Source organism: Populus euphratica, unplaced genomic scaffold (genome assembly GCF_000495115.2).
Source record: "Populus euphratica unplaced genomic scaffold, PopEup_1.0 scaffold6.1, whole genome shotgun sequence".
NCBI classification, from domain to species: Eukaryota; Viridiplantae; Streptophyta; class Magnoliopsida; order Malpighiales; family Salicaceae; genus Populus; species Populus euphratica.
This window is the reverse complement of record NW_011499849.1, coordinates 2,941,142-2,962,136: the sequence shown is the minus strand read 5'-3', so window position 1 is coordinate 2,962,136 and position 20,995 is coordinate 2,941,142. Positions and strand designations below refer to the sequence as shown.

At 29.4% G+C, this 20,995-nt stretch overlaps 2 protein-coding genes and 1 non-coding gene across 3 annotated transcripts; 1 reads left to right on the top strand and 2 right to left on the bottom strand.

Moving 5' to 3' along the window:
- Positions 1 to 5,322: 5,322 nt before the first annotated feature.
- LOC105120633 (phosphatidylserine decarboxylase proenzyme 3-like) lies at positions 5,323 to 5,871 on the bottom strand. The gene has a single exon (XM_011018911.1). It carries the CDS (start codon positions 5,748 to 5,750, stop codon positions 5,469 to 5,471), a length of 282 nt encoding a protein of 93 aa, XP_011017213.1. The 5' UTR covers positions 5,751 to 5,871; the 3' UTR covers positions 5,323 to 5,468.
- A 9,584-nt stretch (positions 5,872 to 15,455) lies between these two features.
- LOC105120632 (protein TIC 22, chloroplastic-like) lies at positions 15,456 to 19,084 on the top strand. Its single transcript, XM_011018910.1, is given in 9 exon segments — positions 15,456 to 15,644; positions 15,647 to 15,909; positions 16,006 to 16,068; positions 16,299 to 16,373; positions 16,937 to 16,987; positions 18,087 to 18,146; positions 18,264 to 18,335; positions 18,472 to 18,507; positions 18,584 to 19,084. Coding segments are annotated over 9 exon segments (819 nt in total). The 5' UTR covers positions 15,456 to 15,538; the 3' UTR covers positions 18,677 to 19,084.
- Positions 19,085 to 20,579: 1,495 nt separating this feature from the next.
- On the bottom strand, positions 20,580 to 20,650 carry TRNAR-CCU (transfer RNA arginine (anticodon CCU)). The gene has a single exon. It is a non-coding gene; the product is annotated as a tRNA-Arg (tRNA).
- Positions 20,651 to 20,995: the final 345 nt, after the last annotated feature.

The following is a 20,995-nucleotide window of genomic DNA, read 5'->3' as shown; positions in this document are numbered from 1 at the left end:
CAAGGGCTAAATTAAGCTACGAAAATTAGCTGGAAAGTAACTACAGGAGCACATTGAACCAACGATAAAATCTTAATGGGAGTGTGTACTTTGTTGTTTTTATTTTAACTGCGAGTGATTGGGTAGTTCATATATATTTTAATTAATATTTTAAAATTAATCACCACATAAAATTTTAATATTTTTAAAATTTATAACATTTAAACTGATAATTTTTTTTATAATAAATCTAGAACTTAACTAATTAAATTATATCATCTTAAAATTATGTGTACTATATATTTTTATTAACATGAATATTATGGTCAATTTGTGTATATTTTAACATTTTATAAATAATAAAATTAATAATAATATAAATTTTTAGTGTTTTAAAATTTATAAAAATTAAACTAATAAGTTTTAAAAAATAAATTTAAAATCTAATCTTATAGTTTTTAAAATTATATATAACCAGTTTTATGCGCATAAATGGATGTATTCAAGAATTTAACTAGTGAAAGGCGAACCATAGATCATGACCATAAAAATTTGAGCACCGCATATTTTTCTTTTTAACCCCACCACGGAAATCCCCACGAAAAGGGCAATGACTGCTGGGCTCGAGGAGAAAGCCAAGGAACAACTAAGGTAGCCACATGATTGATTTTACTCGAAAGTGTTACAGCTTGCAATAGACAATCAGCTCTTTTCTTAAAATACCAGTCCAGAAAAAGAGGAGATAGCAACGAGCACCGTATCACAGAAGCCTTCGGAAGTCTCAAGATTAAAAAAACTCTCTTAAGATTTTCAAATCGAAAACTTAAACCTTGTAAACTATAATTGGTATTTGTAAGTTTGTTTCAGTGACTTTTCAATTTTTTTATTTTATTTATTATAAAAAAAATTGCTTAATAAAAAATATTTTCTAATAAAAAAATTAGTTTGATTTTAAAAAAATATTTTTCTTTTATTTTAAGTGGAAAATATTTTATAAAAGTTATAAAAAATTTAAAAATATCATATTATTTACTAATTATATCAAAATTAATTTCAAACTTTTGATTGTTATTTATTTTATTTTGAATTTTTTTTAATTTTATCTCTTAGAATTTGATTTAATTTAATATTTATATCAATTTTGATCTTTATTTTTTTATTGTTATTTGCTTTTTTCTTATCATTTTCATAATTTAAATTTTTTATTTATCAGATTTGGTCTTCATTCTTTTGATTGTTATTGATTTTATTTAAAAATATTTTATGAAATTGTAATTTTTTTAATTTCACCATCTTTTAATTTTTTCATCTGTTAGATTTAATATCTATTATTTTAATTATTATTTATTTTATTTAAGATAATTTATGAAATTAGATTATTTTTTTTAATTTGTAAGATTAGTTCCTTATTATTTTAATAAACTTGAAAAAAATATTAACAATTTATTTTTCAACTTATTTTTCATGAAATAGTCAAACATTAGAAAGTTTTTTCTAACTTATTTTTCATGATATTATCAAATATAAAAAAATAATTCACTTTCTAGGAATTTATTTTTCAAAAAAAATCATTTTTCAAAAAAAATTATTTTCCAACAAATAAATGCGACCTCAAAATTCAAAGATGTTCCATTCCTACAACTTGATTTTCCACTTATTTACTATCAATTTCTTTTTTAATAATACTTTTGAATTAATCAAGCTTAAATATTGAATCAAATCAAGTAAATAACCCATATCTCAAATCTTCTTACTTTTTTAAAATTACTAGCATTGCTTGAACATCCCTTTTTATATTAGTAGAAAAATAACCCGGCTCGCAGTATAGCATGAACTATCTATCTAGTAAAAAAAAACTAAGTTGTGAGGTATTTTAACTGTGTATTGAAACATTGATTTTTTTCTAAATTTTAAATTTAATCATCAATATTTTTTAGCTCAAATTAATACCCAATTGCTTCTCTTTTTTTTTTTGGAAAAAAAATTTGAACTAAAAGATAAATAACCAAAATGAAGGGAAAAATAGAGGAAATAGGTGGCAACTTTGAATTTCATCTAAAAAATTTATTTCAGTCCTTTTTTTTTCAGTTAATAGGTAATCGATTCTATTGATTGTTGAAAATTCAATTTTATCACAACACTTTATTTTCTTATTTTTCTGTCCTTGGTCAAATTGTTAATTTAGCCAATTTTGAAGAAATTTGGAAATGTTGATCTTGATTGTTAGATGTAGTTATGTTGAGAATTATGTTCAAATACTAAGTATAAAATGACTGAAATTCATTGATGAAAAATTAATCCATCTAAATGTTGAAACTCATTAATGAAAAATTAAGTTATTTGAATATTAAAATTAAAATTTGTTGATGACAAACTAGGTTATTTAGATATTGACATAATAAAGATATTAAGATGAATTATGAAAATGAATAACAAAATGTTAGAGCGATAAAATGATAATGTAAATGAATATGTGTGTTTAGACGTTGGATTGAATTGTGAAAAAAATGAAAGATTCTATGTTAAAACTCGACATGATAATGTAAATGAATATGTGTGTTTAAACGTTGGATTGAATTGTGAAAAAAATGGAAGATTCTATGTTAAAACTCTAAATTGGTAAGGTAAATATTAATTATTGGGTTTTGATGTATAGACATGAAATTGTAAATTGGAAATATAAAAGTCTAAGTGAGAACTTAACTTGATGGCATGAATATTAACTTAGAGATTGAAATATTCGTTGATATTTAAAATATAATTGGATATTAATTGGAATGTTGAAATGAATAGAAACCTTTATGGTTGAATTTGTGATTCGTAGTGTTAATATTTATAAATAAATTAACTATGTGTATGTGATAATTTAACGAGGTATTGAATTTATATTATTAGGGTGTGTAGAAATTACAACCAAAAAAGAATATGACGTGATAAAAAATGTGCTTTAGGAGTTTCAGGTAAGAGTCGCCCTTGCTTTTTTTATTGTTTGAATTTTTGTAATGGTAGAATATAATAGAAATTATATGCATTTTGTATTACCGTGTAGTATGAATACTGACTACAAGCATGAGAAATATTATTATTATTAAAATATTGCCTAGTAAATACGTGGGTGAACAATCAATACAAGAGATAGACAGAGACATAATCCACCATCTCTTTAGATTTGGATGGATTGACTAGTTTTAAATGTTTTTAGAGATTAGTATTATCATCTCATTCACTATTATAATACAAAATTATATCTAGACATATTTCTAGTGTCCCATGGAGTTCCTTAAATTTTTTATTCTAGGTTGTTTTTGTGTTTTGTGTGCAGTTTCAGCTGATGAATTTATTATCTGACTGCTGTTTTCTTGTTTCTTTCTAAATTTGAGTTGTGGATGTTAAACCGTTGACGAGTTTTGTGGGTTTTAAATATTTTCTTTAATTCTTTTTAAGGTCTGCTCTTTTATATATATATATATATATATATAGCGTATCATGGTATCATGCTGAAAATACATTAGAAATTTCAATTTTTATCAATCAAGCTATTAAACTGCAACTGATTCTTGATTTTCTAATCCGGGTTCTATCACAATTATTTTTCAAGTTTCAAGTTTTGAATTAAGATAATATTTGGAAGTGTGATACTAATTATTTTTTAAAATATTTTTTATTAAGAAAAGTATTAAAATAATTTTTTATTTAAAAAATTATTTTTAATATTAATACATCAAAATGATATAGGAATACAATATTAATACATCAAAATGATATAGGAATAAAAAAAAAATTAAAATAAATAAATAAAATTTAATTTTTTTAAAAAAATTAAAATAAAAAAACAAATCGGATGGTTTCATTCCTTGGTATGTCCGGTTTGGTAAATTTCAAGGGGTTTTAAAGGCGATAGAGAAAGTGGTCAACGTTAGAATGGATGGAGTTGAAGCATATTTCCCCATGTATCTTGATAGCAGTGGGGAAGCAATTTCTTCTCATATATATAGGGAGAAGGTGTTAGATTGAATGAAACATTGTGTCTCGTAAAATTCTACGTAAAAGTAAAGCTGTCTTCTTAACCTAGAGAAATGTTTCTGTTAAATAAAAAACATTTTAATTTTAAATAAAATGAATGTTAAAATTAATTGAAGAAAATTGTCTATATAAAAGGATAATTCTAACAAGGTTTTTAATGTTCAGAACAATGCTTACCTTTTCAAAGTCTTAACTAAAAAAAGAATGGATCTCACTTTTAATTAGAACTCAAATGGGTCCATTAATAACTCAGAACTACTTTCTTCCCCCCCCCCCCCCCAAAATAAAAAAAAAAAAAAAGGAAGAAAGACTTATTGGACTCTAATTGAAACTTCTGTTAAAATCTCACCTCTGAAATCCTCAGAAAATGACACCCCCAACAACCCCTCCTCCCCCCCCCCCCCCCATGATAATACAGAATTGGCTACAATTTGTGGGGGTGGTTAATTTTATTGTTTTTTCTTTTAACAATTTGAAAACTTTGATTAATAAAAGGATGGAAAACTCGTCGATAGAGCTATTACATTGGAGTCTCAATATAAACCCAACACAAGGACTCTTAAATTAAACATGTAAACCACTACAATGGAGGGAAGATAAAAATGCAATAGCGTGGATCGGAATCCACCAACAAAAAAGGATGGGCCGGAGTATCTCATATTGAACAGAGAATTGACTACGCAGGCCATAATCGTTCCACTCTAAGATCCAAAATAGCTGTGGAACGCGGAGAAGTGGCTTGAATACCAAGCAAAATGAATCGAAGGTGCAACACTGTTTGCAACCTGGTGGCTGGATGTGATGGAGCTCATCTTAACCGAAGCTAAGATTTAAAAATTTTGACAAAAATATATGAGAGGAAGATTCTTCCATTTACCAAGACAGAAGTCTCACTTCGAAAAGGAAGAAATTAGTCATTAAGAATATATCTAAGGAAAAGATAGACAAAATTAAAATAAATGAGCCAGAAAGACAGAGTGAGGGCTTGCTGCTGCGTGTAGTTATAGACCTAGCCAGCGGCAGCCAGCCTGCGATTTAGTAATTCAGAAGAGGAGAACGGATGCAAGAGAGGATAGTTAATCCGATCATAGCCTGTGTGATTCTTTCTAGGATAATTTCATTAGGGAGAAAAAAAAGCATCAGAGTTCGAAATAGCCGTCACTAATCAACACCATGTCTTGTACCTGAACTCCTCGGTAGAGCGCACTCTATATATATATATCACTTTTTTGAAAACAGATTATCATAATAAATGCTTCGATGCTCCTCCCAAGATTTAGGGCGATGGTAAGACCTTGCTTCCATATGCTGTATCCAATATTCTCCTTAATCTGAAGCAATAGCATTGATAAAGAAAGCTTACATATATTATTAGAATTTTCTTCGTGATTATTATTACATACCAGTCAGGCACAATGACACAGAGTGACAACATATGGGGAGGCCTATGAAATCATGTTACACGATTATATAATTATGATACCCAAGTGCTTTTGAGCAAAAGCAGCCAGGATATCGATTTCACTGTCATCAATAACACCGTTGCCATTGGCGTCTGCTGCCTTTACCCCCCTCTTTCCCTTCCAACCAGCAAACCATCCTCCATTACCTCGGACAGCGTCAGAGAGTTCATCCTTGCTTATCTTGCCATCTTTATCAGCATCAAGTGTTTTGATCCAAATCCTGAACTGTGCCATGGTCATTTCACGTTTGCCATCGACATTAACAACACGAGTCTTGATTGCCATTTTAGAGATAATGGCAACTGATGTAGAAGTAGTGTGCTTATCTTTTAGAGATTACAAACGTTTGTTGCATACAGGCCTATGAAGGCTTCTCATTTTTATACCACTTGATCTCCCTCCCTCCACACGTTTTTTTTTTTTTGGCATATATATGGATGCATATTCGATCTAAAAATTTAAATTATTAATTAAATTTTTAAAATATAATTTATATTATTTTTTAATATATTCTTTCAAATAATAAACTTGAAATTTGCATATATTTACATTAACTTATGTTCAAATTTTTATTAAATAAATAAAAATAATGAGATTTAAACTTGTAATTACTTAATTATCAAGATTATAATATCATGTAAAAAAACTAATTTAAATTAAAATTTTAAACTTTTCAAGTGTTGGAGGAAAAATTTAAAGATATTATATACATTATTATTTAAAATGCATATCTTAATGATGCTTTCTTACGGAATAAGAATATCTTATTAAAGTGATCTGAACGTGAATTTGAAGAGCCTTGTAAAGAAACAAAAATCGAGCATTTTTTCATGACCTGCCGAGAATAATACTGTTGATTAATTAATTTTATGCGGTAATTTAGATTAAAAGAAGAAGAAGAAGAGATTGTTTAGTCCATTGTAAACTCGACATACTTTCAAGTTGGCGAGATAAATATCTCCTTCAATTCCCTACTTTCTTCTTAATCACTTTGAGTTTATAAACTGATATTCTTTCCAATCCTTAATTTTATACTTCAAGAACAAGAGGTGTTTATCCTGTTGGGAATAATTGTCGGAAGTGATTCATAACTCGTTAGACATCTTACTTTATTGAGTGGCTTGATTGCATAATTAAATATTTGGCGTAATAGTATACGGTCACCATTTCCCTGTCTGTCGCAGAACACGCATGTGCAGTGCTCATCTCTTCAACTTGTTCTGATTCAAAAACAATAACAGGCGACTTCGAGTAACAGGTTGTTTTTTTAAATCAATGGTGGGAGATATGTTGCATGGCTGTTATTCATATTCGTTTTTGAGTAAAGGAGACCTTAGTTGAATAAATTCTGTGCCTGGGTATCGTCACTTTCAGAACCGTTGGAACTATTTTCAAAAGCGCTACAGTTTTGGGGGACTCGTAAATTACACATTCCTCCCATGTCTCTTCCTCAACATGTGGATGGAGTCGAATATTTTTATAACATGTTGGACGCCTTTTCCTTCCATATTTCAGTTCACTACTCTCTACTATCCAAAATCTTCCGAGAATCACCGAAAAGAGGAGAAGAAGTAATCGGAATCTAAGCCTTCATGATGAAGAATCCTGTTCTTTGCATGGACTGGCCGGTCACAGGCACAAAATGATAGGAAGGGCATCACAATCTGGTCCTAGTATCTGGGACTACACCTGTGGATTGAGGTGCCGAGGAAAAGAGGACCATTATATATGTAAAGAAACTTGAGATTCTGATAGCATGAATTAAAAATCTTTAACTATATAGGATGCCATCTTGCCTTTAGAAGTAATTGAAACACGAGCCATAAGTATAAATGAAAATTTACCGTTCTATATCAAATAATTCGTTAGAAATTTTAGATAAATCAGTTACGAAGATAAAGGATAAAAAAACTAAAAGATATATTTAATAAGTTTATTTAAAAAAATATTTTGACAAAAGATAAATTTTAAAAAGTTATATCTTTAACAAATAATAATTATATTTTATTCAATTTAATTTACATACAAAAAGGTATGATATATTTATTTCACAGGCTAATTAATTTTGATAGTTAGATCAATAAAGCCTTATAATAAAATTCAGAAAGTACTATGCAAAAATTACTTTAATTTTCTAATTAATTTATGATTATTCAATTTAATTTACATACAAAAAGGTATAATATATCTATTTTATAGGCTAATTAATTTTGATAGATAGATCAATAAAGCCTTATAATAAAGTTCAGAAAGTACTATGTAAAAATTACTTTAATTTTTTAATTAATTTATGATTATTTTTTTATTTTATTTTTTTCTAGCATGGTTTATGATTTTTTACCTATTATAAATAAAATTATTTAACTTAAATTTAATTATTTTTTAACATACTTTGATTTCAGAATAATCTATTATATGTGTGAGAGGAAATTCTCTTAATTTGGTTTTTTATTAAAGTACCTAACTTATCAAATAATTAACCAAGTTTTGTGACATTTTTTATACTTAGTGTTCGCATATCTTTATAGGCATTATGTGGGGTTTTGATTTCTATAATCTTAGTATCTTGGTACAAGTTATTATTATGTCAAACTCAATTACAAATATAAATTTAGCTTTGTTGGAAAGGATCGATTTAATTATGAGTTTCTGAATTTTTATATCCATAGGATTTGCATTAGTCAGTAATAAAGTAAGACTCTAAATTCATGTTATATCCTTTTATTTTTCAGTTTCAATGTTATTTTATTGTTGTTATTGTCTAGAATCTAGTTGCAATAAAAGTTTTTTAAAAAAAATAGAAGAAGGAAAGATCATTTGAGACCTAGTTGTCTGCAATTAAAGAAATTAAAAGAAAAAAAAGATCAAAGAAATCACATGAGGGGAAAATTAAGGTTTAAGCTGCAAATTAGATTTTTTTTATCAAATATTAGATTCAGCAGCTCAAATATGAAAATTCTTGATTCTTGAGATATCTGAGTATTATATCTTGATTTTGGGATTATTTAAACATATTTTGTTAAGTTATCTTTGAAAATTAAAAAAAAATCATAAGTAGCTTTGCATCAAAAAAAAAAATTATTGTTAACTTTGGGTTTGCCACATAAAAATCAATCCAAAAATAGTGTTTTTGTGTAATTCCTAGACTAAAATTTTAGATTTTTTTGAAAATATTATAATGAATTTAAGTAGGTATTGAATTGGATAGAATGATTGTAGACCTCTAGTTTAAATAGTGGTAAATCTTGATAGAAAAAAATAAAATAAAATAAAACAAGATTATATATATATTAGCAAATTTAGTGAATTTCCGGTGTAAGTTGTATTGGTAACCGAAAAGTTTGTTTAAAATACCCAAAAAAAAACTATGCCTAATGAAATAACAAAAAATAAACACAAAGATTTCATCTCCCTCTATATATAATGAGGCCGACTGCCATGGGGGAAGGATTAAGTTGTAATCCTCTCATTAATTTTCCTGCATCTCCACTCAGATCTTCTCTAAAATAAGGGTTTCGAGGGGATATTGTAAGGGTGATTCGTAAGAGATAAACACTTTGTTACAAGATTTGGAAGGGTTTAGGGAGAGGGAAAGTTGGGAGTTAGTGAGAGAAACAAGGAATCTTGGTAAAGGAAGACGAACTTGAGAAGAACTTTGTAAACACTCTATCATCTTTATTCATTACATATTACACATAAGCTTTAAGGAAATGCTCCTTTTATATCTTTCCTAGCTTGTTTTATAGGAGTTCACGGATCTTTAACCAAGCTTTTCTTTACCAGCTCCCAAAGCTCATCAATATGCTATGGAAAAGCCTAGATATCTTTTGAAGTTTGCTCTTGATTTAGTCAAACAATGTATAAGAATATAACTCTCACTCTATTGGTTATACATACCAGGAAAGAAATCAAGTCAAATAATCCAACAGAGACAAGGACATGTGTAATCGATAATCTCTTAACAAATTCAGCCTTTAACGATGCCTTGGTCATCTCGGTTCTCAAATGTATTTTTTTAATTTATTTCTCTTCAGTTTCTGTGTTGGAAGTAGAGATAGAGTAAGTGATTGTTTTATTATTATTATTTGTTTTTTAAATTGTTTTTTTCTGTATTAAATTAATTTTTTATATGTTTTTGAATGATTTTAATATGCTATATTAAAAAAAAATATTTTAATATATTTTTAGTTGAAAATTATTTAGCTTTGGTTTTACGCAAGACTGTTGAAATTGATAATATAAAAAGAGGCAGCAGTGAAACTATGGACGAGTAATAGTAATTTTTAACACGGCGACCATTTTTTCTTCTCTGTACGTTGATGATGAACTTTTGGTGGGCTATAATTTTTTTTTCATTTTTTACGAGGCAATTTTTTCCAACCTCCAATAATTTTAACTTCTGGTGGGCAATATCGGATTTTTATTTCAGCATTAGTTTGTAAAATGTTATCCACTAGATTGATCTCTATGATCTATTTATTGGAAAATTAGTTTAATTTGTTTTTATATTTTATATCTGGTTTGAATATGTTTTAATAAGTTTAATCACGATAAATTATTATTTTTCATTCTATACGTATGTCAAATATTGTCACCCAAACTAACAGAAATACCCTCAAATAAAAAACTTCAACCTAACCTAATTTTACTAAGATAAAATAAAGGTTAAGAAAATGAAATTTAACACAATATATAAATTAAATTGTCGTTTCTTTTTAAAAAATATTTTTTTAATAAATTAGGTGGGTATGAGTTCCCTAGGTATTTGAATAATTTTGTATGAAAAAAATTGTGTATTGAAACTGAAATGCAAGATGGTTTTAAACCTGGAAATTTACTCATTAAACATTCATGCTTAGAAACACAATATGACAACAATAACATAGATTCGACGAGGCATATATATTCATATCCTGATATATTATCACACAAGTAACTTTCCATTGGAATTTGACCATTACAAAGAAGGAGGCCATCCCTTCTTAATTTCCAGTAACCTGGAATTAAGATGATGCAGGCAAACCATACGAACGATGGCATGCAGTACAGTGGTATAACCTTCATTTTAGGTGCTTTGAATTTTGAGGTTCTAATGATGAACAGTATACCCAAGTTTATAAGCATAGTTGACAAGATCATCCAGCTCAACCATGTCGATTAGGCCATCTTTGTTAGCATCGGCATGGCTGAGCCCACGGGCAGCTCTGTAATAAGAGGAAAATGCCCCCAGCTCGTCAAAGGCTCGCCTTAGCTCTTTCCTGCTGAGATGATTGTCGTGATTGTTGTCATGTCTCAAGAAAAAACTCTTTAACTGCTCTTTGGTTAGGGAATGCTTAACTCCCTTGGGTACGGGGGCTAATTTTTGATCGCTGACTGCAAAGCCCATGTTCTAGAAAGGGATCGGGTAGCGGATTAATTTTGGTTGGTGTTTATAAGATATTGTTTCCCTGCTGCTTTTCAGAAGCGTAGAAGGAAGATTTATATACATCTCCTCACGGCCTCCGTTCGCATCTATAATTTATTCCAACTTATCTCCTTTCATCTTTAGTGGATTATATCCATAGATTCGGTCGGTTTACTGTCACAGTCACATCATATTATTAGCATTTATTCCTGTGGTCAATCAACTGCTCACAATTTTATTTATATAAATATATTTTATTTATTAATAAAAATTCATTTATTTTTAATATTTAGTAAATATTTGATTATTAAATCTAAAATAAAACCCCATTTGTTTGCTGGAAAGTAATTTTTTTTAAAAATAAATTCTAAAAAAGTAAAATATTCTTTGATGTTTTAAAAAAATAAATTTTAAAAAAGTAAAATATTCTTTGATTTAAGTAACAATCAAAAGAATGAGGATCAAACTTGATAAATAAAAAAATGATAAGGAAAAAGCAAATAACAATTATAAAAATGAGAACCAAAGTTAATATAAAAATTAAATTTTAAGAGATGAAATTGAATAATAAATATTCAAAACAAAATATATATAACAATTAAAAGTTTGAGGACCAAATTTGATATAATTAATAATTAATATGATATTTTTAAATTTTTCACAACTTTTAAAAAGTGTTTTACGCCCCATATTTTTCAGGAAAACACTTTCCTGAAAACTAATTTAAATTTTTCTTTAACTGGAAACTATTTTTTGTTGACCAACTTTGCTAATAGCAAACAAATACAGGAAAGTTTGGAAAGTGGTTTCTCAAAAACCATTTTTAAGGAAACATACATAGCCTAAATATAAAATTTTTAAGGTTAAAGTGCTTCGTAAAAAATATAAAAATTATTATAATTATGAAATTCTTATTATATCAAAACATTATTCTTAAAATATTCATCATGAATACTTTACTAAAACTTATAATTAATTAGAGTTGTTTAGATATTTTATATTTTTTCTTATATGAAAAAATAGTTGTTTTCACAAACTGAGATATGATGGATATTTATAACCAATATGTAGGTGTTTGCCAAATAACATGTACACCAAATTAATCTACATAAAAATTTTATACGAAGAGATCACTCGTGTTTATAAAAAAACTTATTTGTTGGTTGTGTAAGTGATCCTTAAACTTAAGATCACAAAGTTATCTTAAATAGAGAGTGCTATATTTTAATCTTGTTACATGTTGTCTTAATCAAAAGGTAACAAATAGGCATATATTGAGTATAACATGAACTATATGAAGATATTTAAGTAATTAAGAAATGATTTATCACCCTAAGTGAATTAGAAAAATTGTTTCATCTATTTTTAAATAGTATTAATTATAAATCTTTACACAAAATAGAATAAAATTTTAAAAGAGTTTTAAATCTTATTCAAAGAATCAATGATTACGGTGTTGAGAACAAACATAATTTAATAAAGTAAACATATTTTATGTCATAATATCAAAATCAAGACATTATTCATGAATGAATAATAATTACACTAAAAAAGTAGTTAGTAAAAGGTTAAGTCAAACTATTATAACTTTTATAATATTTAGAGAGTCATGACAGATTGTTAAATATTATACTTAATTTTTAAATATAAATCAATCAATTATTGAATTGATAATAAATTAATTTATTAATCATTTTTTATTTAGAATTATGATTTTTATTTGGGCCAATTTATTAGGAAATCTAATGGGTCACACAAATAAGAACTATTGATCAGAATTATAATAAGATGATTAATCAAATGTGACTTGATTATAAATAATTTTTAAAAATTGAGAACTAAAATATAATTTATACATGGAATTATAATTTTAGACCTAGAAAAATCAAGTAGGGACTTGATTGAATAAATTTATAAAATTATCCTCAAATAATATATGTGATACTATTTAGGGTGGAAATTGATATTTTATCATTTATAGAATTTAAGTTTTTCTATAAATAGAATGTTATGCCTCTTATTTTTGTACAAGAATTAGTAGGCAATACAAAAACTATCTATGTTACAGAAACCTTAAAAACACCAAAGAAAAGATTTAGCACTCAAAGGTATAGAAATCTCTCTCTCATAAAAGGGTTTAAAAATTTCTCACTAGTTGTTTATATGAATTATCATTAGAGGCTGAACATTTGGACAACTTGTAGTTTGTGACAACATAGTCTTGAAATAATTATTTAAAGCAAAAAAGATCATATGATCTTCAGGTAATATTCGTATAAATCATACACAATCCTAGATCTGTTTAAGTGGATCTTGAGACTCCCAATTATTTTTTTAAAATTAACCATTTTCATTGTGCATATGTATTTTGGAAAACCTAACACAAATGTCACTGCAAAACAAATTGGCAAATATAAACAAAAAAACCAACCAAATGTTTCATTGGTAAATTGTAGTGAATTTTACCAACATTATATTCCCTCGCTATATCCATCAATAAATACTGACAAAAATATTTTCTCGATATATACCGAGAGAAGTACAATGAAAAAAAATTAAAACAACATAAAAAATATAATGATATGTCATTTCTATTGACATAATTACTGACAGTATTAATATCGTCAGCAAAATTCATTCGCAAACTTGTTGGTAAATTATTCACTTTTTCCTAACACTATTTATTATGTCAATTATAAAAGTATCATCGACAAATTAATTTCTTTAATGTTTTCTATAAAGCTATAGAATTGTTCACTTCTCAAATGTACTGTTAATTATTGTTCTTTACAAATAAAAATATTAATCAATTGAAAAGCTATCGATGATATTTGAGTGGTTTTCTAAAAAAATTTATTAAATAAAAAATATAAATTAAATATTATAAATAGAATCACTAAAAAAATAATTTAAAATATTAATATTTAATAATTCATAATTAAAATTACAGGTAAAATGCTTTCGTTCTTTATCTTCTCTTCTCTTATGCGACAATGTCTACATTTTTCTTCGAAATCTTTCATTTGAAAGTTCATCATACCTATTGTTGCACTGGCTTTGTAATTTTAGCATGTGAGTCAAAGAGCTTCAATTCGGTAAAAACATGAGATTGAATAAAAAGTGATTAATGTGACTTTTTGCACATTTTCTCACTGGAATTTTCATGAGAAGTGTAGTTTTTTTTTTTAAAAAAGGAATTGAAAGAAACAATAATAATGGCATTTAAAAAATTGTGGTCAAGTAACTTCAATCATGTAACAGTTTTGAGTAATGTGTAGCTTAAGGTTGAAAGAAATATATTTGGAGTTATGATAATGACTTTTTTTAAAGATAGGGTAGGATTTAGGTAGCTTGGGTGGTGAAAATGGCATCATGGGTGCATATTGGGGAGGTGGCAGATGTGGTCCAGCTGACGGGCCCTGATGCAGTGCGGTTAATAGTCATGTTGGGTAAAGCTGCAAGGCACGGATGACTGGAATATTTTTAAAAAAAATTATCTTGTAATATTAAATTATTAAAAATTAAATTTTATAATTTATTTTTAATAAAATTATTTTGATTTAATGATTTTGATTAGGCGTTCATGGAGTTAACACAAATTAAATCAACTTTATTTTTTATATTATTTTTTAATTATTTTTTTTAAATTTAACTCTTTAATATTAAATTTATTAAAAATTATGATTTATAATTTATTTTAATTTTTTTCTAGAAAATTATTATAATCTTGTAATTCTAATTATAAATTAAACATATTAATCTAAATTAACCTAAATTGAATAAATATAATGTTTTTAAATATTTTATAAAAAAAATTAAGTTAAATTATTTTTTTAATGGTTGTATAGTTTATTTTTAAATGTGATAAGTTTTACTAGAAAATACTATAGCAATTTAAAAAAATCAATAAAACCCGTAGTATAGCTCTGGCTAATCATCTAAGCTCTTCCCCCAACAACAATGTCATTTAGTTAACGTCATAAGTTAAATGAAAACCAAGATTGCTTAATGGATCTAGGTCTCTTCCTCAATTATTCTTTTCAAAAGCTCACCACTCACATCCGTCTCTCTCGTATCTCTCACTGCTGTATGCTTTTCTAATCATGTCCTCAAATATCACGCACACTATGATTAGTAGAAATTGAAATTTAACAAAAACTCGCATTCTAGGTGATGTTGAGCTTGTATTGTTCCCGAGTTGCCTTTCCAATTTCTAGCCTATGTTATTGTAGATTTCTTATTCTTTATTTGATAGCATATTTTGATGAAGAATTGAATGTAACATATAGATATAATTTCAAAGCTGTTAAATATTTGATAGCATAACGATGGAGTGTTTTTACAACATAATAAATAAATATACTTAATTGTCTGTAAATTGAAAATCATAAGTCCTTCAACTTACTTAGAAAAGGCTGAAGGGTAAAATTTGTTATTCGAAATTGTATTGGACTTCCTTGTGGCAAAAAGGACAAAGGCCGGGTTCGGCTTCTAAATAAGTTATGGGCCGTATCATATGGGGTGAGGCCCAAAAATATTACCATTTCGTACAGTGTGACTCGCTCACTCCCTAGGCCGCAATCTACAATAACATTCCGCGATTCTCGGGAGTCTCGAAAATCAAATACTCTTCGATTCACTGCTGTCTATTCATTTTCGGGGGGGAAAAATGGAACCCTCTGGACCCTCAAACCCTCTCTTATCTCTCTCAACGTTCATCCACCATCACTGCCTCCGTCTCGGTGCCGAATTCTCCACTCGTATCAGCGATACACTCGATTCCTAGGCGGCAACCTCCCTCCACCTAGGCGGCTCCGCCTGGCGCCATCGCCGCCTTTCGCTTCCGTATCGCAGCCGAAACAGACAGCTACAACCGCCAATCTCAGCTCGGACCACGTCGCGAAAACTCTGGCAGGCACGGCCGTGTACACAGTGAGCAATTCCAACAACGAGTTCGTGCTCATCTCGGATCCTAATGGAGCTAAGTCCATTGGTTTGCTTTGCTTTCGGCAAGAAGACGCTGAAGCATTTCTTTCTCAGGTACATTACTTCAATTCAGCTACACGTTATATTCATATGCTTATGTTGTCTATGTTCTGTGGTGAGAGTTTCCCCACCCTTGATTTTGAAGTTCAGGTTAGGCTTCGGAGAAGGGAGTTGCGAAGCCAAGCTAAGGTTGTGCCTATCACACTCGACCAGGTAATAATGTCTGCCTTTAATCAATGGATCTTGATTTGTGTATTATTTTTAACTCTTGTAAAACTGGGGAAAATTGACTAATTTATTCAAATTCAATTCCTTCCTGCAGTTAGTTAAGTAGAAGCTATTGCATGGTCTTGGTCATTGAGTTTGTTCAGTCTTACTCTAGAGTGCTAAATCAGATAATTTGGTTGATACTGTATTTCTATTTTTCTTTCTATATCTTGTAGGTGTACATGCTGAAGGTTGAAGGAATTGCATTTCGTTTTTTACCTGATCCGGTTCAAATAAAGAATGCACTAGAGGTCAGTTCTGCTGAGTCATTAGACATATTGCTTGTTGACATGGAATAAAAAACAATAACAGAAGGGAAAGTTAAAATGGCTTTTAGCCATGTAATGCTGCAAAGGCTATTTTCTTCTTCTTTTGGAATGACAACATTGACGGGGTATCTCTATTTGTACAGAATGAATAATCATTTCATATGAACTTTCAATTTTTGGTGTCATAATATAACATTGTTGAAGTTGCATGTTCAAGTGATTTTTGAGTTCATTATCCTTTGATAAATCTTGTAAGTTCTGATGGGTCTTGGATGATAATGTTAATGTCCTTTTGTGTTCTTAATCTTATGGGTTTCTTAAGTCAAAGAGAAGAGGAAGTGTTGTTTGTCATTTAGAATAAGTATGGATGGTGTTTACTTTTCATGTGGGTTTTGGGCTTTTAGGAGGGGGAAGCTTTAATCAGTAGGGTAGCTATTCAAATTTTCAATCACATTGTTTTAACATGGAAAGCTGCATATTGATATGATTGTACAAGCTGAACTGCGTTAGACTAATATTCAATAATAGTCTTTCATGTTTATTAGCTCAAAGCTGTTGATATCAGGAGTGGCTTTGATGGAGTTCCTGTTTTCCAGGTATGCTATGTGATTGGTTGTGCGTATAGGCTATCTTTGTTTCTCTGAAATTAGAAGCGTTTCTATGCTGGCCTGTTGATGTGATCAATTTGTCAAATGCCTATTACTTTCAATGCATCAGATGGTTGGCTAATATGTTCACATGTTTGCAAATGGATACAATACTAGGTTTGACTTAACCTTTGCTCTGTGAAATTAGTTAGAAGGGATGGCTATGGGGGACCATGGAGACGGAGGATGCACCCTCCGTCTCCATGGAGGCTTCCTGACTTCCATACTGTGATATTTTTGTGGCCAATTTCCATTAATTACATACTACATAGGCCATGAAAAAAAACAAACAATGTGCATTTAAGAAACACAAGTTAATCAAGGTAATTTTAGGGGAAAAAAAACTAAACAAATTTATCATGTGTTTGCATTGAAAAATCTGTACCCAAATAAGTTGGGCATTTTACCCATCTCCACCTCCGCCTCCGCCTTCATAGAGGCAAAAGTACCTCCATACCCACCTCCATTTGGGTAAATGCTGGGAAGACCTCCATGGAGACAGGTACAATTAGTTCAGTAATCCTTGGCATTTAAGTGGAAGACAAGAAGTGTCGGGACCTCTTTTAGGGAACAGTAGTTTGATTTTATTGAGTATTTGATTGGTTCCATTTGCTCGATTGTCTGTTTCTACATTGATTATGGAATCTTTTGGAGATGTCAGAAAAGTTACCTCTTGGATAACTATCAAATAGATAAATAATTTTGTAACTTGTATCTTACGTGAATTGACTTTCTACACTATGTTATATTACTGCCAACATAATCATGAAGATCATTCTTTCCCTGATGTTTCTGTATTTAACCTTCCGTGTAATTCATTTAGTGAAATATATGCAAACAATGTCAAATATGTTAGTCATCTGGTTCCAACATTTACTATAGATTGTTATTTATTTGGGAAGTAAAGATAAATCATCAAATGGTGCCCAAGCAAAAAATGTTGTAGCATATCATCTGCCTTGATTTGAGTACAGGGACCACAACTAAGAGAATAAACTTGCAAAGGAATATTGTGCCAACTGTTTTCTCATGAACTCTGTGTCTTCAGTCAGACCTTCTGGTGGTGAAGAAGAAAAACAAGAGATATTGCCCAATATATTTTCAAAAGGTATGTTTGATCTCTCGAACTCCCTGGGGATGTCATTATAGGATTTTGAGCATACAACTTTTGTAAAATTGAGGTGCAAGTACATGGATGACCGGCTATCTGCCTCTTGCTATGCAGGAAGATATACAAAAAGAATTGTCGAAGGTCTCAAAGGCATCAAGGGGTCCCAGTCTTTCTCAACATATTATGGTATGACTAATTTTTTACCTTGTGCTTTTCTTTTTGTAGACATAAAATTTTCTAAAGCATATATTCATACCAAAGAAGTATTGTAGCTGATATTCACTTGGCACATTTACCGCGGTCTGTTTTGTTGTTTGAACAGGTGGGAAGTTTAGAGGATGTTCTTAAAAAAATGGAGGTATGCATTTAAATTTTGCATGAAGTATGACGGCTAGAAATAGAAATTCAATGTTGTTCTCTTTGATCTGATACAGATTAGTGAGAAAAAATCTGGCTGGGAAGATCTGATTTTCATTCCACCTGGTAAAAGCCATTCTCAACACATTCATGAGATAACTAAGGTATGATGCATTGCATTCATTGTTCTGGCTGACTGTACGAAGGTATGAGCTAGCAGCAGGGATTTTGCGTCTTCCATCTCATGATTATATTCATGAAGCAGGTTGGCGATTATGACTATTCATTTCTTTTCCCTCACTGTCCGTTTTATTTTTGCATGAGACAAGTAGATATGAAGTTTCACCATGTAAAATTGTTTTTCATAGATTTGGTCTAGAGTAGCTTGAGATGAAAGAAGGGATACATTTCACTTTGATAAAAGAAAAAAATGAACGAATGGACAAACTGACGTTCAATTCAGTAAAAGAGGTGAGTAAAATGTTAACACTGGATTCTCAACTTGGAGGAACTCACCGAGGTGCCTGTATAGTTCAATGTTTTTGATAATTGAAAATTATCAGTAGACTATTATTTAATTATTATTTTTTAATGAGATGGCGATGGTTCCAGATACCTCTTCAGTTGTTTCATTTTGATTACTCTATGGTCTCATAGATGTTTCGATTTGTGGAATTTCATTAGCAAACCTGCAGGATCTTGATGCCTCTTTGTGCCATTTTATTATACTTTCAAGAACTCTCAAGTGAGTTATAAAAGAGGCACAAATGAGACAGTAGGCGGTATTTCCAGATTGACACTGTATTTTGGTGACAAGGTGTTAGTTGTTGTATACATGGAAAATCATATGGTGCTTAAGCTGCAACAACTGTAGTATAAGAGAGAGATGGTCTAATAATCTAAAATGGCTGCCATGGTGAAATTGTGAGCGAATTTATTCCAACCCTCCTGTTAAATTCGTTTGTTAAAATTGAATTTAACCATACTATTTTTTAATAATTTTTGATCGTTTTCAATAATAATTTTGAATAAATCTAATTTTGCTGTGGACCTAATTGTTTTTGGTCCGCGCTTCCAGATGGTCTAATTGTCTAAAATGGCTGACATGGCGAAATCGTGATGGTTAAACATGATATGAAAACATTCTAATGAGTTGTGGAATGCTGGTATCTGACGTAACCCTTTTCTCCCATAATCATTTGGATTTGAACAGACGGACGACATCTTAATAAAGAAATAAAATAGATATCGGACAAGAAACAAGCGACGTTATATTGCATATAGGCAGTAGACAGGCCTATCAAAGAGTTATGGGTGGTAGCCTACCTGTAATTTGTGCATATCACAGCAATCTCTCTCGACTGGAGGACTATATTTTCAGGGGGGGGATGCTGCAGTAGGTTTACGATTATATTCTCAACGGGAGAAAACCCGGAAATTAACATGGCATAGAGAGTCAATATTAAGACCGGCTGTTTTTAGGAGAAAATCCGGTGAAAATTATGTTTCTAAAAAGTTTAAAAAATAATTTGTAAAAAATAATTTTTTTTTAATATGTTTTGAATTATTTTGATGTGCTGATCTTAAAAATAATTTTTAAAAATAAAAAAATATTTTAATATATTTTTATATTTCAATATAAAAAATACTTTAAAAAATAATAATAATTATATTTTCAAACCCGTTTGAAAAGTAAAATGTTAAGATTCACATGATAGTAGACTCCATTAGGTGTAACATGATTTTTAAAACAAAAGGTAGGCAAAGTGCAATGGACAAGGGAAGGATTGGATTTGGAGGACCAAAGCTGTCTTTTGGAGCAAATGCAGGCCGCTGTTGGAGGTGTTTGAAACAGGGAGGTGATTGGTGGTTCTATGAGTCGGAGATGGCAAATTTCGAACAGAAAGTCTCATTGCCTCCTGGGTCTTGCGAACTCGCTTCGCCTTTTTGGACACAGGGTGTGGTTGGTTCCAAAAATAATCATAGTATCAAGTGATCTTCTTTTCACTTCGTACAAGAAAAATTATATAAATTTAAAGGTTAAAAAATTATATAAATTTAAAGGTTACAAAACGCGTCAGGTAGGGGTCGAACCTACGACTCTGCTTAGGAAACAGACGCTCTATCCACTGAGCTACAGACGCCATTGATTTACAATTACTAATTATATTATGAAGAACATAGAAAAGTGTGACCTTATATTCTTGTCCTAGACATTTACATCTCTAAACCCAAACGTAACGCTCTCGCTGAACGTTAAAAAAAGATTAAGAGACCTAAATAAAAAAAAGAACTAACTAAAAAGAGAAAAAATTTTTTTAATTATTATTGTAATTCATAAAATTAGATGTTGAATAATATTATTGTTATATCTTTTAATTATTATTTTATTATGGTCAAATATTTTTTTAGCAAAAAAAATTAAACATGTAGGCTTTCCAACATGTTTTTGAACATAAAAAAATTCTAAATTTTAAATTAAAAAAAAT

Coding starts and splice junctions, on each gene's coding strand:
- LOC105120633 (XM_011018911.1), bottom strand. CDS start 5,750: ATGGCAATCAAGACTCGTGTTGTTAATGTCGATGGCAAACGTGAAATG.